At 44.6% G+C, this 20,310-nt stretch overlaps 1 protein-coding gene across 1 annotated transcript in view; it reads right to left on the bottom strand.

The window, feature by feature from the left end:
• LOC104144433 (E3 ubiquitin-protein ligase RNF38) overlaps positions 1 to 20,310 on the bottom strand; it is a 198,983-nt gene that overhangs the window by 101,327 nt on the left and 77,346 nt on the right. The window contains 1 exon segment of the mRNA XM_068924678.1: positions 1,538 to 1,608. Within this exon segment, the coding sequence (XP_068780779.1) occupies positions 1,538 to 1,608 (71 nt within the window).

The following is a 20,310-nucleotide window of genomic DNA, read 5'->3' as shown; positions in this document are numbered from 1 at the left end:
GCTAGCATTCCAACTCCTAAGAAAGATTAATTAAGTTTGACTAATGCGTGCCCTTTCCCAGGCTTGCCAAGGCAGCAAGAAAGCTTATTATACCTTGTAATACTTGCAAATAATGTAATACATGTTGGACTAATGTTAATCAATTTGCATTATTAAGGAGAAGAAATTTTAAGAAAGAAAACAAGAGCAGAAACATAAAAGCAAGTCTTGACAGTAATTCAACCTGAAAACTTTTCCCCTCTGTATTCCACACATATATTACTGATCCAAGCCTCACTGAACACTTAACAATTCCAATGCATATCTCTACAGACTGAAAGCAAACCTGTGCGTGAGCATGATCCCTTGCCAAAAGATTAGGAAAAAACTTGCATGGTGCTAGATAGGTTGATATTTTAAAGGTACAGTAATGAACAGTAGGTTCCTGTCTGTAAAACCTGGAGTTCCTGTCTCCAAATATAGGAAACTAAAGCCATTGCAAAAACTTCTCAGCATTGTTAACTAGCTCAAACCTCAGCAGTCGCAAGTAATAGTAGTAAGACATGTTACTGCGCCTAAAAGTATTAACAATGATGATATTTCTGCTCTTTATTACTTGTGAGTGTCAGTATGGCAAACAACCAATATTTAGAATAGCAAGGAAATACAAGCAAGAAGAAAAATATACAAGACAAACATTCCTTTAATCAACTAAAAGATTGCCTTGCATGAAATACATATACTTCTTAAAAGGTCAAAGAGATTTCAAAGTGTAACACTGAAAGTTAGTATAACCAACCAATAAACCCTTACAATGGGAGAAGGCCCAGAAGAAATGGACAAGGGCAAGTGCCCATGAAGCTCAGGAATAATATAGGGTGTGACTCATTAACCACAGCTGTGGCACAGAAAGCTGACTTTATCTCAACCCAAAGGGGACCAGAGGGTGGCCTTTGTTTTAGATAAGCAGCTGTATCTGTTGAGTGAATCAACTGGTGTTAATGTTTCTCCCTGAATTAGCCAGACCAGCATCCAGCAGGGGGGGGGGGGGGAAGGGGGAAGGTGTATATGTGGCTCAGCAGCTCAGCATAGAGTATAAAACCTGAACAACTAACAAAATAATTTTGAGGAGAGCAATGGGCTTGAACTGGCTTCAGCCCAGGTGGTCCTTCCTGGTGACATCCAGTGTCGTGATGGTGAGCGTATTGTAGAGGCTGGTCATGGGGATCCCATTGGTATTGTGATTGGACTGTATATTGCAATTGTTAGATTTTGCTAAGTGTAACTTACACTTGTATTGTGATTTCCATATATTGCTATATCACTCTGCTAAATCAAAAATCCCATGTAACATCAAATACCTTCAAAGTAAACTTTTATATTAAACATTACATGCTCTATGTGTGGAATATCTAAAAGAGCCTGGTCAGAGTACTGGACTCTGACACTTAGCTACCGGGCCTGGAGGAAAAAAAAAAACTATTAGTACAATAAAAGCAATATGTTTCATTAAAACAAAAATGCATTTTTGTAAATGGAACACTTATGCAAACCTCACCTTGTCACTTTCATTACTGCAAATGTGATCTTGATGGATTGACTGGCATTGAGAGGAAGTGCCAATGCTACCTACAAGAGAAAGGAGGTGAAAGAAGAAAAAAAAGTCATTAAAATGAAAACACAATTCTTATGAACACTAAAAATATAGACAAATGTAGCAGCCAGAAGTTACTTCTACATGGCAGTGAGATTTACTTGCTAAACATCTGTGTCAGACAGCTCTTGTATTTAATTCTGACAATAAGCAGCAGAGAGACATTTTTCAATGTGCCAGCAATAACTTCACCTGGATTTTTTTTTAAACACTTAGAGACCAAAATTAGCACTGGTTCATCAATCCAAAATAAGCATATGCAGTAAAATACATATGCACAAACTTAAGTAAGGAAAAGCTACACATTTCATGTTAAGATAGTCTTGTCATGTGCCCTCTACTATGAAATAATTTTCAGCACCTTGTGTAGCTAGCAAACAATAATTCCCTTTCATTGATAAGTTTATAACAACAGTGAGTGGAAAAATCCAAGGTGAAGAAGGCAAAACATTGTTTTATTGATATTACTTTTGCTTATACTGGAATTTCTGCCAACTTCAGTTTTTTTCACAGGTTTCTTCATGCCACATTCTGTCATGTGGCAGAGCATACTTCTGCAAAGGCTTACCAGCCCTGAGACTTCTGTCCAAGGAGAATGAAAAACTAATGTTTGATTGTATTCATGCAAATGTATTCTTAAATACATTAACAAAACTTACTCACACTGTAAAGTTTTGTTTCGTGTGTTTTGTCTTCCTCCAGAAACACACTTAACATTGCCAATGAAAGTGTTCTTGCTCAGAAAATATGGGGGGGAGGGTGATGCTGATGTTGTTTTTATGCTTCTTGGAGTGTCTTTAAACCAAAATTAAAATCTACACAATTTAAAGAGAACAACTGACAACATAGATACCCTGTTTTATTTTACAAACTTCTGTAACATGTATTTATGCTGCCCATATGTTTTGTTAACAGGATGAAAGGTTGGCAGTCCTCCTTTCTTAGCAAACCCAGGTAGATCCTTTTCTCTTCTGTTCCTTGCTTTATCATCTCCAGGGCAGTTGTAAGTCTATTTTGATGGAATAAAGCCACTTTGTAAATAATATATGCCTTATTACCATGTCAAAACTCTTGATAATTGGTCTAGTAATTTGTATTGGTCCATGACATATCAGACTTCATAATCACATTACTGTCTTAGCTTTTCCTCCTCTGCCATGTTCAGTTCCATCATGACTTTAGCAACAATTCTCAAAGATTGCTGGAGATAAGAGTTGCATGTTTTATACCACTGGAAAACTGGGACTCCTGGCTGCTTTCATATGATACAAATGACTTTTTTTAATCATCAACTGCCATCTGGAGAATTGCTAAGCTGTACTGAAAGCCCCTCCCCCAATATGGCAAACAAAATAATTAGAAGCTGGGAACAGTTTTTGGCTAACATGCAAATGAATACATGTACAGAGCCTGTATGTTGTGGGGAAAAAAAAATAGTCTCCAATTTCCCACTGCGCAGACACGTTTTTTTTTTGGAAAAAAAAAAAGGAAAAAAGTAGAAAAAGTCTCATTTGTAAAGCTGCATTGTCTCATGGTTTCCTTGCAGAAGGGCTACCTAAAAATATCCACTTTTCAAAACTTTAACAGAAAAAATAGTGAGAAACTGTTAGGGGAAAGTTTTTTGTAAGATTTACAAGGAATTTGACATACACCATTTTTATACATCTTTGCGGTCCACATTCCTCTTTTGGACCATAAGAGGACAAACCAAAGATCTTGTAAGAATGCTTGACAAAACACAGACCAGCCACAGGCAGAAATCATTGACAGTGCAAGGTTTCCTTAGAGAAAAAAGGAAAAAAGAGCCATATATATATATATTTTTAATAATTTTTTAAGCCAACTCCTGGATTTTTAGTGTCCAACCCATGATTTCACAGAACTTTGAGTTGGCTGTATAGTCAACACAAAGCTCTTTGACAGAAGTGTCTCCACTTAAAATAGTTTATAGTCTGTGTTAAAACATGAGACTTGTAAAAAACCTTAGATGAAGAGAATAGCACAAGGACAACAATACTGTAGTTAGCTAGATACATAAGTTCAGTCTCATGCTATGTGTATATGAAACTGCTGTTCAAAAACAACGTGAACAAGCAAGTTTTGTAAAATGCGGCTCAGCAACACTCGAAGGGACAGGCTTGCAGTTAAAATTTTAAACATCCCAAACTCATACTCTCAGGGGTTTTTTTTATACTTAAAATGTAAGATTTGATTGCTTTGTTTCCCTATCTCTACAAACTGCTGAAGAACTTTCAGGATGACAGAGGTTCTGCAAGGGAAATATGACTGAGATGAGAATTGAGATTTTTTTTTTAATCCAGAGTTGTTGTGTTTAAAAAAATATATTCATGTTTATCATTATTGTAAAGGAGTGCATAAGAGTCAAACCTCCTCAAAACACTACTTTACTGTAGGTACACACATGCAGAATCACAGAACGTTTGAGGTCAGATAATCTCCAAAGGGCCCTTCCAGTCCAACCCCCCCTGCTCAAGAAGGGTCCCCTAGAGCAGGTTGCCCAGGACCCTGTCCAGACTGCTTTTGAATATCTCCAAGGATGGAGGCTCCACAACTTCTCTGGGCAACCTGTTCCAGTGCTCAGTCACCCTCACAGTAAAGAAGTTTTTTCTCATGTTCAGATGGACCTTCCTGTGTTTCAGTTTGTGCCTGTTGCCTCTCGTCCTGTCGCTGGGCACCACTGAGAAGAGTCTGGCCCCATCCTCTGTGTGTGTGCACACATCCCTACCTCACTCCTCTAGCAAGTCCCAGTAAAATCCAAAATAACAGCTGACATCTACACAGTCATTAAAAATACTCTACCACCTATTGAGCCTTTTGTTTGTTTAAAACTTATCTGTAGTTCACAAAGCAGCAAAAACAAGAATACATTTTGAGAAGGCACAGGTGCAAAGAAAGTTTAAGGACTAATGCATGGCTGAGAGAAAGAGACCATGGACTGCCTCTGGAGAAGAAAAATCAACAACATAGCCTGAGAAATTCCTATGATTGTAATACAACCCACTAGATGCAAGAAATTCTTAATTAAGTCAAACATGACAAGTCTCTTAGTTCTCTTCAATGGAAGAAAAAAAAAATTGATCCTGACACCAAAAGTTTTTGTTATAACACCGGTCACGTTTTTCAAATTTGTTCATCAGCATGCAGTCCAAAATGCAACCAAAAAGAGTTCTGTCTTCATGTTACACAACCAGTGCCTTTAAGGTCTGCTGGTTACGCTTGTATCCATGATCATATAAACGGAATCACAGACTAATGAGATTGGGAGAGACCTCTGGAGGTCTCTGGTCCAACTCCTCAATCAAACCAGGGCCAACTTAAAGCAGGTTGCTCAGGGCCTTGTCCAGTCAAGTTTTGAATATCTCCAAGGATGGAGATCAAACAGCCTCTCTGGGCCCCTGTTCCACTGTTTGACCATCCTCATGGTAATTTTTTTCCTAAAATCTAATAGGAATTTCCCTTGTTGCAACTTGTGTTGGTTGCCACTCATCCAAAGACTACACCTCCAAGAAGAGTCTGGCTTGATCTTCTCTGTACCCTCCGATCAGGTAGTTGTAGAAAGCAAAAAGGCCTCCCCTTAGCCTTCTCCTTATGCCTGGACAAGCCCAGTTCTCTCAGCCCCCTAATCATCTTGGTGGCCTTGGCAGGTCTCACTCCAGTATGTCAATATCTTTCTTGTACTGGGGAGCCCAAAACTGGACACTACTCTAGCCGTGGTTTCTCAACTGTCAAATACAGGGGAGTAGTCACCTCCCTCACTCTACTGGATACGTTCTTGCTGATACAGCCCAGTATGTAGTTGGCCTTCTTTGCTGCAAGGACACACTGCTGCCTCGTGGTAAACTTGTCTACTAGTTCTGCAAAGAGCTGCTTTCTAGCTAGTCAGCCCCTAGCCTGTCCTGTTGCGTGGGGTTATTCCAGCCCAGGGTCAGGACTTTGAATTTTCCTTTGCTGAACTTCATGAAGTTCCTCTCAGCCCACTTCAATCTGTAGAGGTCCCTCTGAATAGCAGCCTTACCCTCTAGCTTATCAACCATGAGCTTGCTGAGAGCGCGTTCTGTCCCATCGTCCGTGTTGTTAATAAAGACATTAAACAGATTGCCCCTGATATTGACTCCTGAGGAACACCACTAGTAACCGGCTGCCAGTTGGACTTTGTACCACTGGTCACAACCCTCTGAGCTTGACAGTCCAGCCAGTTTTCCATCCACCTTATAATCCACTTGTCCAGTCCATATCTCACCGATTTGGGTATAAGGGTACTATGGGACGCTGTGTCAAAGGCCTTGCTATAGAAGTCAAGGTAAACTATACCCACTGCTATTCCCTCATCCACACAGCCAGTCATCTAATTGTAGAAGGCAATCAATCAGGTTGATCAAGCATGATTTGCCCTTGGTAAAGCTATGCAGGCTGTTCCCAATCACCTCCTTGTCTGTCACATGTTTGAAAACGTCTTCCAGGGGGATTTGCTCCATAACCTTCCTGGGGAATGAGGTTACCCTGACCAGCCTGTAGCGCCACAGATCCTCCTCCTTGTCCTTCTTGAAGATTTGCATGATATTAGCCTTTTTCCAGTCATCAGGAACCTCCCCTGACTGCCATGACCTTTCAAAGATAATAGAGAACAGCCTTGCAATGACATCAGCCACTTCCCTCAGTACCTTCAGATGTATCCCATCTAGTCCCATGGACTCGTGTATGTCTGTCTTGCCCTACTGAGCTGGTGTCACTCAAGTAATTAGGCTGATGTCAGAGGCCCACAGTTTGACTGTTGGTATGTTGCTATGTAGTTGTTAGGGATATAACATTTGTTAGATAAAGCACAATTAGGCAGGTGTTATGAAAAAACTCCATAATTGGTAGAAATAGCAGAACTAAACTTATACAAGAATATTTGCCTGGCAACTTGCTACACCAATCAACAAGCAACAGCTCGAGCAGTCCACCAACCAGTAAAGATCAAGCAATCTGGAAGATGCTCTCCACCTCATAAAACTCATCCACCTCAGCCCAAATGGGAGAGACTCTACCTTTGGGGACACCTGGGACCAAGCTTGCACAGATGAGCTTACCACCCTACTCCTCCCAACTATTGACAACCCCTGTTCCTGTCAGCAAGGAAAGGGGAAATAGAGATAACCTGTTTTCTGTAACTTTGTAGTGTTATTTGCATTATTAATCACTCTTTCACAGAGGCAATAAATATCTCAAACTGCTTTACATGGATCCAATTATTGCATAATAATTAATGCGCGTGTTTAGTCTGTCCTGACCTAAACCACAATATTAGTAGAAATTGTGTCAGAAATGGGATCTGAAGAAGGTTTTGGACCGTGAAAAGAGGATTGTACAGCTGTAGTGCCATCCAATGAATGTCCGCAAGGCTGAGACTGCCTACAGCTGCTGAGTTAGTTTGCCTAGGTGTAATCTTGTGGGACCTGACGGTGGGTGCTCAGAGGTAGGGATCTGGTGATAAGCGCACTTAGTACTCCTACTCGAGGTAGTGTGTTAATAGTGCATATAGGATAACACTAACATTTTGAAACATGTTCAAGTGTAAAACAGTAACAAACAGAATGTAACTTTTTTCTCCTCCCTGGTATGTTTGCTGTAATCACCCAGCAACTCCCAGTATATAGTCCAGTGAATCCTCCCTATGCTCTCTGGGACATCCTTGGTATAAGACTGTGCTTCTTGGGGGGGATCTGAGACACTGTGTGCTCCTTAAGGAGCAGTGGGAGGAAATAAGAGTCAAGGTTGTGTGGCTGTGCTTTGAGCAGTGTATTTTAACCTCTTCCTCTCCTGGCATCCATAAGAAGAGGTTGTTTCTTGCAGCAGTTTCTGCCAGGCTGGGAGAGGGGCTGAGAATAGTCACACAAAACGCTAGTGATGTAAGAAACTGAAACCACATGACCCATAAATAGGGACCTAAAGACTGATTTAAGACAGAATGGCCAAGGTTGGAAGGGACCTCTGGAGATCATCTAGTCCAACCCCCCTGCTCAAGCAGGGTCACCTAGAGCACGTTGCACAGAATTACATCCAGGCGGGTTTTGAATATCTCCAGGGAAGGAGACTCCACAACCTCTCTGGGCAACCTGTGCCAGTGCTCTGTCACCCTCACAGGAAAGAAGTTTTTCCTCAGGTTCAGATGGACCTTCCTGCGTTTCAGTTTGTGCCCGTTGCCTCTTGTCCTGTCCCTGGGCACCACGGAGAAGAGTCTGGCCCCATCCTCTTGACACCCTCCCTTCAGATACTTGTACACATTGATGAGATCGCCTCTCAGTCTTCTCTTCTCCAGGCTGAAGAGGCCGAGCTCCCTCAGCCTTTCCTCATAGGAGAGATGCTCCAGTCCCTTAATCATCTTTGTAGCCCTCTGCTGGACTCGCTTCAGGAGCTCCATGTCTCTCTTGTACTGGGGAGCCCAGCACTGGACACAGGACTCCAGGTGAGGCCTCCCCAGGGCTGAGTAGAGGGGCAGGATCACCTCCCTCGACCTGCTGGCAACACTCTGCCTAATGCAGCCCAGGATACCCTTGGCCTTCTTGGCCACAAGGGCTTATTTCTGGCTCATGGTCAACTTGTGGTCCACCAGGACTCCCAGGTCCTTCTCTGCAGAGCTGCTTTCCAGCAGGTCAACCCCCAGCCTGTACTGGTGCATGGGGTTATTCCTGCCTAGGTGCAGGACCTTGCACTTGCCTTTGTTGAACTTCAGGAGGTTCCTCTCCACCCATCTCTCCAGCCTGTTGAGGTCCCTCTGAATGGCAGCACAGCCCTCTGGTGTCTCAGCCACTCCTCCTAGTTTTGTATGATCAGCAAACTTGCTGAGGGTGCACTCTGTCCCTTCCTCCAGGTCATTGATGCAGAAGGTAAACAATACTGGCCCCAGGATTGACCCCTGGGGGACACCACTAGCTACAGGCCTCCAACTAGACTCTGCACCACTGACCACAACCCTCTGAGCTCTGCCATCCAGCCAGTTCTCAATCCACCTCACTGTCCACTCATCCAACCCACACTTCCTCAGCTTGCCTATGGGGATGTGATGGGAGACAGGGTCAAAAGCCTTGCTGAAGTCCAGGGAGACAACATCCACTGCTCTGCCCTCATCTACCCAGCCAGTCATTCCATCATAGAAGGCTATCAGGCTGGTTAAGCATGATTTCCCTTTGGTGAATGCATGCTGACTACTCCTGATCACCTTCTTGTCCTCCAGATGCTTAGTGAGTACCTCCAGGATGAGCTGCTCCATCACCTTGACAGGGATGGAGGAGAGGCTGACAGGCCTGTAATTCCCTGCGTCCTCCTTCTCACCCTTTCTGAAGACTGGCGTGACATTGGCTTTCTTCCAGTCCTCAGGCACCTCTCCTGATCTCCAGGACCTTTCAAAGATGATGGAGAGTGGCCTAGCGATAACATCCGCCAGCTCCCTCAGCACTCGTGGGTGCATCCCGTCAGGGCCCATGGATTTGTGGGTGTCAATTTGCACAAATGATCTCTCACCCAATCCTCCTAGACCAAGGGAGAGTCTTCCTTTCTCCAGACTTCCTCTCTTGTCCCCAGGGTCTGGAATTCCCGAGGGCTGACCTTAGCAGTAAAGACTGATGCAAAGAAGGCATTCAGCAACTCTGCCTTCTCTGTATCCTTCATTACCAGGGCACCCGCCCCATTCAGCAGTGGGCCCACATTTTCCCTAGTCTTCCTTTTGTTACTGATGTATTTGAAGAAGCCCTTCTTGCTGTCCTTGACATCCCTTGCCAGATTTAATTCCAAATGGGCCTTAGCCTTCCTTGTCGCATCCCTGCACGCTCTGACAATGTCCCTATATTCCTCCCAAGTGGCCTGTCCCTGCTTCCACCTCCTGTACACTTCCTGCTTCTCTTTGAGTTTTACCAGGAGTTCCTTGCTCATCCATGCAGGCCTCCTGCCCACTTTGCTGGACTTCTTACTCAGAGGGATGCAGTGCTCTTGAGCCTGGGGGAAGTGATGCTTGAATATTAACCAGCTCTCCTGGACCCCTCTTCCTTCTAGGGTCCTACCCCATGAGATTCCTCCAAGTAGGTCCCTGAAGAGGCCCAAGTCTGCTCTCCTGAAGTCCAGGGTTGCGATCTTACTTATTGCCCTGCTCCCTCCTCCCAGGATCCTGAACTCCACCATCTCATGGTAACTGCAGCCAAGGCTGCCCCCAACCTGCACATCTCCAACCAGACCTTCCTTTGTTTGTTAGTGCAAGGTCCAGCAGCACACCTCTCCTTGTTGGCTCCTCCATCACCTGTGTCAGAGTTATCATCAATGTTCTCCAGGAACCTCCTGGACTGTTTGTGCCTAGCTGTGCTCTCTTCCCAGCAGATGTCAGGGTGGTTCAAGTCCCCCATGAGAACCAGGGCCTGTGATCATGAGGCTACTTCCAGCTGTCTGTAGAAGGCCCCCTCTACTTCCTCTTCCTGATCAGGTGGCCTGTAGCAAACACCCACAACAGTGTCACCCATGTTAGCCTGCCCTTTAATCCTTACCCATAAGTTCTTGACCCACTCATCATCCTCCATAGTCATGTCCCATGTGCACTTCCCTGGCTGCATGCACCAGCTGGAGGCATCCTGAGTGAATGGCATTTTGCTGACTACCCTGTCTCTATAACTCTCCCCTTCCCCCTTCTTTCCTAGTTTAAAGCCCTCCTTACCAGGCTGGGCAGCCTTTTGGCAAGGACATGTATGCCCCACTTAGTGAGGTGGATCCCATTTCTCCCCATCAGCTGTTGATCTTCAAACAGGGTCCCATGGTCATAGAAACCAAAACCCTGCTGTCAACACCAGTGGCGAAGCCAGTTGTTAACTTGGAAAATCCGTCTACTCCTCCTCCCATCCTTCCCCCTCACAGGTAGGATGGAGGAGAAAGTGACCTGGGCGCCCAGACCCTTGACCATCATCCCCAGAGCTCTGAAATCCTTTTTGAGGGTACCCAATTTGCCCTTGGTGTCATTAGTGCCCACATGGAAGAGCAGCAGAGGGTAATAGTCCAATGCACGGACAAGCCTTGGCAGTCTTCCCATGACATCTCTTATTCGAGCCCCTGGCAGGCAGCAAACCTCTCTGGACAAGAGGTCAGGTCAGCAGAGAGGTGCCTCTGTCCCCTGCAGCAGGGAGTCACCCACAACAATCACTCGCCGCTTCTTCTGAGTGTTCCTGCATGGCACAAGGTCTGCCAGGCCAGTTGCTTCCCTTGAAGCCATGCCCAGCTCCTCCTCAGCCTGGAGGGCACTGAACCTGTTCCTCAAAGGCAAATCTTGAGGAAGAGCAAGAGCCCTTCTCCTTCTATGAGAGGTGACCAGTTTCCAGCCTTCTTCAACAGTGTTATGAGGTACCGTTTCACACAGCACAGAGCCCTCCAGCAACTCCACTGCTGTGGGGGTTTGGGACTCCTGGAGCTGCACGGTCTCCAAGAATACCCTGTCTATCTCTTGCTCGGCTTCTCGGATGCTACGCAGCCTACTGACTTCCTCCTGTAACTCCTTTATCTGACAATACAACTCATCAACCACAGCACACCTTCTGCAGGGGAGCTGACTGTCAGCCCAGGCCTCCCAGAGAGGCCCCAGGCACTCCCTGCAGCCTGACACCTGCAGGGCTGCATCCACTGCCAGAAGGTCTGTCTGGGGCCAAGCTTCAGACACAGCTGATGCAGCAACTCCAAAAGCCACTGGGGAATGTACTCTGCAGCATGTCATGACCATACCTGAGGAAGCGTACACCACTACAAGAAATGAAGGTACCTTCTTGCCTTCTGGCGCCCTTCTGCACGAACTGTTGCATCTGTTCGCTGCCTGTTAGCTGTGTCAAATGGCAAGATAGGCACCATCACATTCCTACTGATGTGACTAACAAGATCATGGCAATGGTGCCACCAACCAGTAAAAAGGAAATATAGTTTTTTTCTTGAAATGGTGGGATTTTGGCAAATGCACATCCCCGGATACAGTCAGCTCGTGAAGTCACTGTACCAATTCACCAGGAAAAAGATCTCATTTGAGTGAGGACCTGAGCAACAGCAAGACTTTGATCAGGTAAAAGAAGAAGTAGCACATGTGGTTGCACTGGGCCTGTCAGAACTGGTCCAAATGTCTGAAACATGTTATACACATCAGCAGGGGACCAGTCAATCCGATGGAGTTTATGGCAGAAAATACCCAGAGAGACCAGAGGAAGACCCCCTTGGATTCTGGAGCTGAGGCTATCGAGGATCCAAGGAAAACTATATCCCAACAGAAAAAGAAATATTAGCTGCCTATGAGGGAAGCCAGGCAGCATCTGAAGCGATGGGGACAGAATCACAACTGCTGCTGGCCCCTTGGCTGCTGGTACTTCACTGGATGCTGAAAGGAGAAATGTCCACACCTCATCACATGACAAGTGCTACCCGGAGTAAATGGACAGCCCTGACTACCCAACAGTCTCAGATGTGGAAACAGGGATGTCCAGGCCTGGTAGAAGAGCTGATGGAATTGCCCAAAGATTGTGATTTTTGGGGCATCACCCGAGATATTACCATGCACTCAAGAAGCCCTGAAATATGACAAACTATCTGAAGAAGAGCAACAATATGCCCTGTTCACTGACAGTACTTGTAGAATTATTGGCAATTGGAGGAGATGGAAAGCTGCCACTTGGAATCCCGTCCAAAAGGTGATAAAGACAGAGGAAGGTGAAAGACAATCAAGTCAGTTTGCAGAAGTGCAAGCCATAAGATTGGCTATCGATGTAGCTTTGTAAAGGAAATGGCCCAGTTTGTACCTGTATACTGACTCCTGGGAAGGTTATGTAGCAGCTAATCCTGGATACCATTTCCAGGCACATGAAGGACAAGAAGGTGATTGGGAGTAGTCAGCATGGATTCACAAAGGGGGAATCATGCTTAACCAACCTGATAGCCTTCTATGATAGAATGACTAGCTGGGTAGATGAGAGGAGAGCAGTGGATGTTGTCTCCCTGGACTTCAGCAAGGCTTTTGAACCTGTCTCCCATCACATCCTCATAGGCAAGCTCAGGAAGTGTGGGTTATATGAGTGGACAGTGAGGTGGATTGAGACCTGGCTGGATGGCAGAGCTCAGAGGGTTGTGGTCAGTGGCGCAGAGTCTAGTTGGAGGCCTGTAGCTAGCAGTGTCCCCCAGGGGTCAGTACTGGGTCCAATCCTGTTCAACTTCTTCATTAACGATGTGGATGAAGGGACAGAGTGCACTCTCAGCAAGTTTGCAGACGATACAAAACTGGGAGGAGTGGCTGAGACACCAGAAGGCTGTGCTGCCATTCAGAGGGACCTGGACAGGCTGGAGAGATGGGCAGAGAGGAAGCACATGAAGTTCAATAACAGGAAATGCCAAGTCCTGCACTTAGGGAGGAATAACCCCATGCACCAGTACAAGGCTGGAAAGCAGCTCTGCAGAGGACATGGGGGGTCCTGGTGGACGAGTTGGCCGTGAGCTAGTAATGTGCCCTTGTAGCAAAGACCAGTGGTATCCTTGGCTGCATTAGGCAGAGTGTTGCCAGCAGGTTGAGGGAGGTGATCCTTCCCTCTACTCAATCCCAGTGAGGCCTCACCTGGAGTGTTGTGTCCAGTTCTGGGCTCCCCAGTATGAGAGAGATGTAGAGCTACTGAAGTTAGTCCGGAAAAGGGCTACAAAGATGATTAAGGGACTGCAGCATCTCTCCTATGAGGAAAGGCTGAGAGAGCTGAGACTGTTCAGCCTGGAGAAGAGAAGACTCAGGGGGGAATCTTATCAATGCATATAAATATCTGAAGGGAGGGTGTCAAGAGGATGGGGCCAGACTCTTTTCAGTGGTGCTCAGTGATAGGATGAGAAGTGTATGGGAAAATGTGGAAGAATTTGGAGGAGCTAGGCGATGGAAGCTAGCCAGACCATTCCGTGGGAAAAGGAGCATCTACAGGGCATGCTGACCCATAGTCAGGCAGCTGAGCCTGTGCCAGTGTGGCACTGCACCTGGGCTTTTGAATCGAGATTAGCGATGAGCTCAATATGCTTACTGCGCATGTGTATAGTCCATAAAAACCTCATATAGTGCTTCCTCGGCGTTCCTCGCCCTGGACCGACGCTCAGTGGTGCCAGGGACTCTCCCGCTCCATTAGTGCCTCGATCAGGAATTCACTGGGGAATCCCTGCTCAGATGCAGAGGTAATAAATGCTCAGTATTGACCCTGGTGTGCCTTGTGTTTGTGTATCTGTCCCTGCCGGGAGTCCAGGCGGTGCCCCCGCCTTACCCTTGCAGTTGGTGCAGTCGGCAGGAGACACAAACGACAACGCCATGGCCGAGGAGAGCCAAGGGGGAGGGCGAGAGCCAAGGAGGGGCTGCTCGCCTGCGGCTGCCAGGATGGCCCCAGACTGAACGGTGGGAGCCAGCAGCTGTATTGCTTGCCACTCTGGCAGTCCCCGAGGACTGGCTGGAGTTGGCACAGGGGGAAAATGTTACCCTGAAGGCAGTTGAATCTGCTTTACAGGCTATGCCCTTCCACGTCGCTTCGGAAGCGGCTCAGAAGCTAGCAGGATGATTAGGGTGGGCACTGCTGACGGGCATTCGAGCCTTAGATAATGAGGTATCATCTTGGCAGCAATGAGTAAAAGATCTGGAGAAGGAGAATGGGGATTTGCGTGATGCGAAGGCGGTAGCACAGGAGTTGATCACGACCCAAACTGAAAAGACTCAGGAATTAACCCATAGGGGAGAGCGATTGGCTTGACGAGTGGCTAACAAATGCTGTGCGCGCTATGGTAAAGCCCCAGCTACAGTTGTCCAGGTGAGAGCAATAATAACTAGACCCTCCTGGGACCCCAAGGAGTGGGATAGCAATATTTGGAGCACTTCATCTGACTCGGAGATTGACTTTGGATTAGAAGGAGAACTGGCTACTCCCCAGGTCCGACCTCTTGTGCAATTGAAGGGGGGAGAGGCAAGTAGATGGGAATACAGTGGAGCAGTCTTGGACGTAGACCCCCAAGGAATTGCATGAGTTTTTAACTACTTTCCAGCAGCAGCCCAGGGAGTCTTTGTGAGCCTGGTTAGTGAGGGCATGGGATGCAGGTGCTAGATCGCTTACTCTCTTAAGAGAGGAGCTGAATTTAATGAGCCCCTTATCAACCGATGCTCAAGTACAGTATTATCTTACCCAATTAACTTCTGCACGGGATGGAGCAGGAAATGTTATTGAAGCTCCAACATTATATCAGTAGCTATGCGCCGCTGTGGTGGGTGCTTACCCGTCCACAGGTGAATTAGCCGCTACAGTGGGAGCGTGGTGTACTTTTGAGGAAGGGATCAACCTGTTGCAGCAGCTAGGGGTAGCTATTGGGTTAGCAGATGGAGATGGACTGGATGGTATCCAAAATGGGACCCAGTGGATTTACCGGTTCCCCCCAGTGTTGTACAAGTGAAGCAATATAGGATTCCTGGTGGGGAAAAGGAGATTCAGGAAACTATAGACACTTTATTGCATACTCGAAGACTCAAATTCCATAGTTTCTTCTGCATTAAAAATTAAGAATTAGTCACTTGTTCCTTGAACCAACAGCTGCATAAAATTCAGGCCTTAGCTGCCAGTCTCCTTCAAGGGAAACTAGCTAGTCCCATTTTGGAAAAATGTTAACATGGGATTGAGCATCCAATTAAATGTGTGGAGAATCCTCAAACCTAGGGAGCTCTCCTTTCAGGAAATAGCTCTAAAAAGCAGCAGTTCATCTGGAATTCTGGCTTGAATTGTTTCCCAAACTCCAAACCAAAAAAATGGCGCAAGAGGAACAAGACAGGTACATGTCCAATGAACACTGTCAATTTACATTTATTTTGCAAGCATCAGAAGTAATGAAAACATCTGCTTACTACTTTTCCAATACTATGTATGAATTTAATCTTTCATTGCATACACACTCCTGGTACCTTCCAGTTTCATCACTGCATAGTTTTCCTCCAGAACTTTGCAGGTGTGCCTCTTGTACATGTTTCAACTGGATCAGTAGGTTTATTTAACATCTTAAATATATTTGTTTTACCTTCAAAATACAGTTTAGATTCCCAGTCTTCTCTCCTCTAGAACTCTTTCAGTCATTAAAGCCAAACAGAAAGGAAGTACAGTACTCCATCTTTTTGTATTCTGCTTGTTTGAAAATGTCTGATAAAATGCAGCCTCACAGACTTTCAAAGCTAAATCCAGAAACGATAACACACAGCCTGAGGGCCAAGTTCAATCTACAAAATTTTTCTGTGTGGGCTCTAGCTGTCCCCTCCCCATAAGTGCAGGCTTGACTTTGTCTTCATCCAATTGCCACTCAAGTCCACCAGTCACAAACACCAAACAAACAATGCATCTTCTAAACAAAAAAGGACAGAAGTCTCTCTGCAAATATTGTGGAGTATTTTCTAGATGGTCCTGAAAATTACTACCATGGCACTCTGTGGTTACTGTAGGCATGCTCCATGGAACTCCCTGCTGGATTTCAACTGACCTTCCAGCCCCAGCATTCTCCCAAGCCTCACAAAGTATTACCTAACAATACTCCTTGGGCACTGGTCCAAACTAATTCTCAGAGAGAAGAGGTTTGCAGTCTTTTGGACTACAATCCACTAATCAGCTTCTCATCTCAGAGTATCACTGTCCAGAAACATTCACTGAAAGCTTCTGAGTGCTTTGCTAGTCAGCGCAGTTAAGCTATGCTTTGATATGTGCAGAAGAAACAGAACTACTAGCAACAAGGCATGCACATAAAATTGCAATGTATGGTACATTTCCACTACAATGAAATGCTGTACAAATATTGAGAGGCAGAAGTGACCAAAATTTCCTTTTAAAGAATAAAAATATACAAATATACATTTTTTATTCAAACCACTGCAACACTCACACCAGGAACCTGAAATGGAACCTTTGTTTATCTTATTTTTGTTTTTAAAGGGAATACCGTGTTCCAAGAGGTCTTAAACTTAGAACATACCCCCTTTGACAGCACCAGTCCAGTGTTACGTCTATTTTTTTTGGTTTCAGATTCTGTTCTTTTCTAAATAGTCTCTTCTTACTTTTAAATGCTGTTTTGCAGGCAAACTGATTCATTTGATTTTTATTTGCTAGTTATCCTGATTGACAAAAATAAATTTAACTACTGCTTTCAGTTGTACAATTGTGGATACTCTGAATAATGTCCATCATTGTACTATACTGCAATTAAATTAACATGGTTCAATTGCCACTGCAATACAGACAGGAAAATCTAACATGCAAGTTATAAAAGAAAACAACCCAGCTTCTCTGTAAACATGTTTGTTTTGCATTTGCAGGACATGAAGCACATTAGGGTCCCTTGTCTACAACCACAACACGCACACACACACAAAAAATCCCACTGAGGTCTCATCAGTCAAGTCATCTAAAATTTGTAAGTGGTCAAATAATTCCAGCACAATCCAGGGAGATGCAACATGTTGACTCAAAATATTTTCTTCCAATTGTGCCATAGCTATGTTTAAACAAAATCAAAACCAAGAGTCTCTAATTCAGAAAAGAAAGAATTTCATAAAGGCACTCTCATTCTATCTCTACACTGCCTTGCTCTGTGTGTCATGCTGGATTAAGATCACTCACTGAAGATCCACGCTTAGATCACTGAGTTTATGGTGCAGCATCTCTTCCAAAGATACCAGTATGTCCGCTCCCTCCTCCCCCCAATACACACACTTTCTATTAGGTCTTTTACATCCAGGCATCTCCCCAGAAGCAAAGCCAAATTTGCTAGAAACATGAACTATGAAGCATTCTTTTACTGCCATTTCAAAAAAATGATTCCAGGAAAGGTGCATACATCTGGTTGAATTGTGAACTTATGAAATCTCACCTCAGTGTCTGTATGCAACTGTATTCAAAGCTCTACAAGAGTCTACAGCTGCATCCAGTGATGGCTGCCATCTTGGCATACACTAGAGACTGAATTACAGAGCTGTCAGAGCTGAGTGCATGACTCAGTGGTCTCAGTCAGGCTTTGACAGGCTTACATTCTCTGTGTGTTGGCCACAGAAGGGGCTACAAACCATGCCAGAACAAGAAACAAATAGGAAGATTCCTCACAACAGACATCCACAGGAGCCAACTTAGCAGCCACAAAACACAGGACAGCTTTAGATCCATCATAGGTTAGTCTCTAAGGAGAACAAGATGTCACACACTGCATGTGTTTCTAGTCACATAGGAATGTTTGAAAGGGCCAAAAAGCTGATGCTACAGCCAACATACCTGTTGGGAAACGTTTTTCCAAGCCTCAAGGTGAGAGCTGAGAGTTGTGAGGTCAAGGTGAAGGAAAAGTATGATCCTTAACTGAGGCAACTGTGCCAAAAACAATACCTAGAAAAGATATAACTATACTGGCAAAACTGTTTTATCAGTATATAGTTTGTTTTGCCTGGACAAGTTTTGTCAGTACTGCAACAGTCATCCCAGACCCAAAAGCACTTTGCCTGCTCAGCTTACCAGAACAATTACACCTGCCAAGCACTCCAAGGGAGTCAGACCTCACATCAGACAATGCAGGGGATGCACAAACCAACTGGACGAAGAATAGCATAAAGCAGAGGTCTAGCAGAAGCTATGCAGAGTGCAGGACATCAGAGTGGCTAGTTGCTTGAGACTGAATTCTGCAATCTGCCACCCAAAGGAGTAAGCACAAGAGAACATCCATGTTACAGTACAGCCAACGAGCATGGAAATTGTACAGAGGACTCCAAAGCAACTACCTTGTTAATACACAAAAATGATCATAAGCTGAGACAAATAGGGTACTGGGAGACCAAGACTACCCCTTTCCTGGAAAGAAACAGATCTGAAAATGACTGAAGTGGAATAGCGCATGACAGAGTGCGAGAAGGTTCAGTGCATTATGTATGCCCTGCCAAAGTCTAGGAAGAGGATGCAACAGCCTCAGGATCTCATTGGGGTTGTTCTGCAATCAGACCTTCAGGTTAGATGTTTCAAGTTACAAAAATAAATACTGGTTCTGCAGGACAGTGTCACTACAAAACAACACTGGTGGGTCTGAACAAACTGACAGCATGAACACCAGCATTTACTGTACCATCCTTTTGCCCTGCCCCCTTCCCTGGGGGGGGGGAGAGGATGCCTTAGGCAAGGGCAGCAGGAGAGCTAATTCAAGAAAAGTCAGCACATAGGCTGGTCGAGTGGGAGACTGCAGGAGGAAAGATAAGTTTCACACCATCATCGATTCACTAAAAAAAAGGCAGTCAAATACTACAACCACAAAAATGTTTGAGATCCCTCTACATACAAACACAAACCAGAATGATTCAACCTGCCTCCTACTAACACTGGACTTTGAGAAGGGGGAGGGATAGAGAACAGAAAGGACAATAGCCATTTATTCTCAAAAACTGCATGTGCATACCCATCTCTTTGTGTGTGGTTTTTTTGTTTGTTTGGTTTTTTTTTTTGCTTGGGCCTGTTTCAAAGCGCAACATAGAAACATGAAGAAATGATCAGGAAAAAAAATTGAGGAGAACACATATTAAAAATAAAATTTGGCACTGTCTCTCACACAGTACATTTGGGACCATGAGGCACACAGAGATGCTTTTCTAATAACTGTGACCTCTAAACAGATTTCCTACTGTATTCAGAGTTCTAGCAAGAGAATCCTGTCATTCTGCTACAAACAAAATGATATAAAGTTGGTGTTTTAATTGGGCTGATTAGTTTAGTTAGTTTTTGTACCACATCCTCTTTGACTGTTTGCTTTTCCTGACTTTGCACAAGTCTTACCATCGTAAAGGGAAGAAAGGGAGGTCCCAGAGGAGAGAGTTTTCTCTCACATTATCATATATAGAACCAAAGGGAAAAAAAACTAGAAGCTTAATAGATTCAGGCATAGATTAATAAATGCAAAAGAAATTAGATACTAAGGCAGGAAATTAAACCTCTGGGTACTCCAGCTGCAGTAGACTAGACTGAACTATTCTTACCTTCCTGGCTCACTCAGAAAACTTGAAGGAAAACCAACTAGTATTCAAATCTTAAAGTATGAGTAGTCTCAAACATGCAAATGCTAAACCAGAGGAAAGAGCAAAGCAATTATTGTATTGGTAACAACAGCAAGGTTTTCCCCAGAAATGCTCTTTCTCTAAACCACATAATTAAAAGTTACTGAAGAAATAATCTGGATTCCTATGCTATGTTGTAAGTTGAGTAAGTCCCTAATAAAAGTAAAATGCTGACTGCATTCATTTGTTGCTTGAGGAAAAGAATGTCCTGCGCGTACCAGAATCTCAAATCCTCCCTACACAACCACAAGTTCGCTGACTGAAACCTAGCAAAAGATCCTGCATTTCTCAAGGAAAGGAGGACTAAAATTTCACCCCAATTTTGGCTTATATGAAAAGCCAGTCATATACTGAAAAGGAAATCTAATTGTGTTTCCAAAACAATTTAAGTATTTGGGAGGGAAGGAAGTCTCCTACAGAGCAAGTTAATATGGTGACTACTACTGAGACCAGTATCTTCAAGACTAAGGAACAATACTTAAGGTTGTTCTTGATCATTCAATTTTAGATCGTGGGGGAATCTGCATGACCTCCCTCTTCTTGGCAAAATGGCCTGGAT

The sequence above is a fragment of the Struthio camelus genome, chromosome W, assembly GCF_040807025.1.
Source record: "Struthio camelus isolate bStrCam1 chromosome W, bStrCam1.hap1, whole genome shotgun sequence".
Taxonomy (NCBI): Eukaryota; Metazoa; Chordata; class Aves; order Struthioniformes; family Struthionidae; genus Struthio; species Struthio camelus.
Note: the sequence above shows the minus strand (reverse complement) of the source record. Positions and strands in the feature narration are given on the sequence as shown.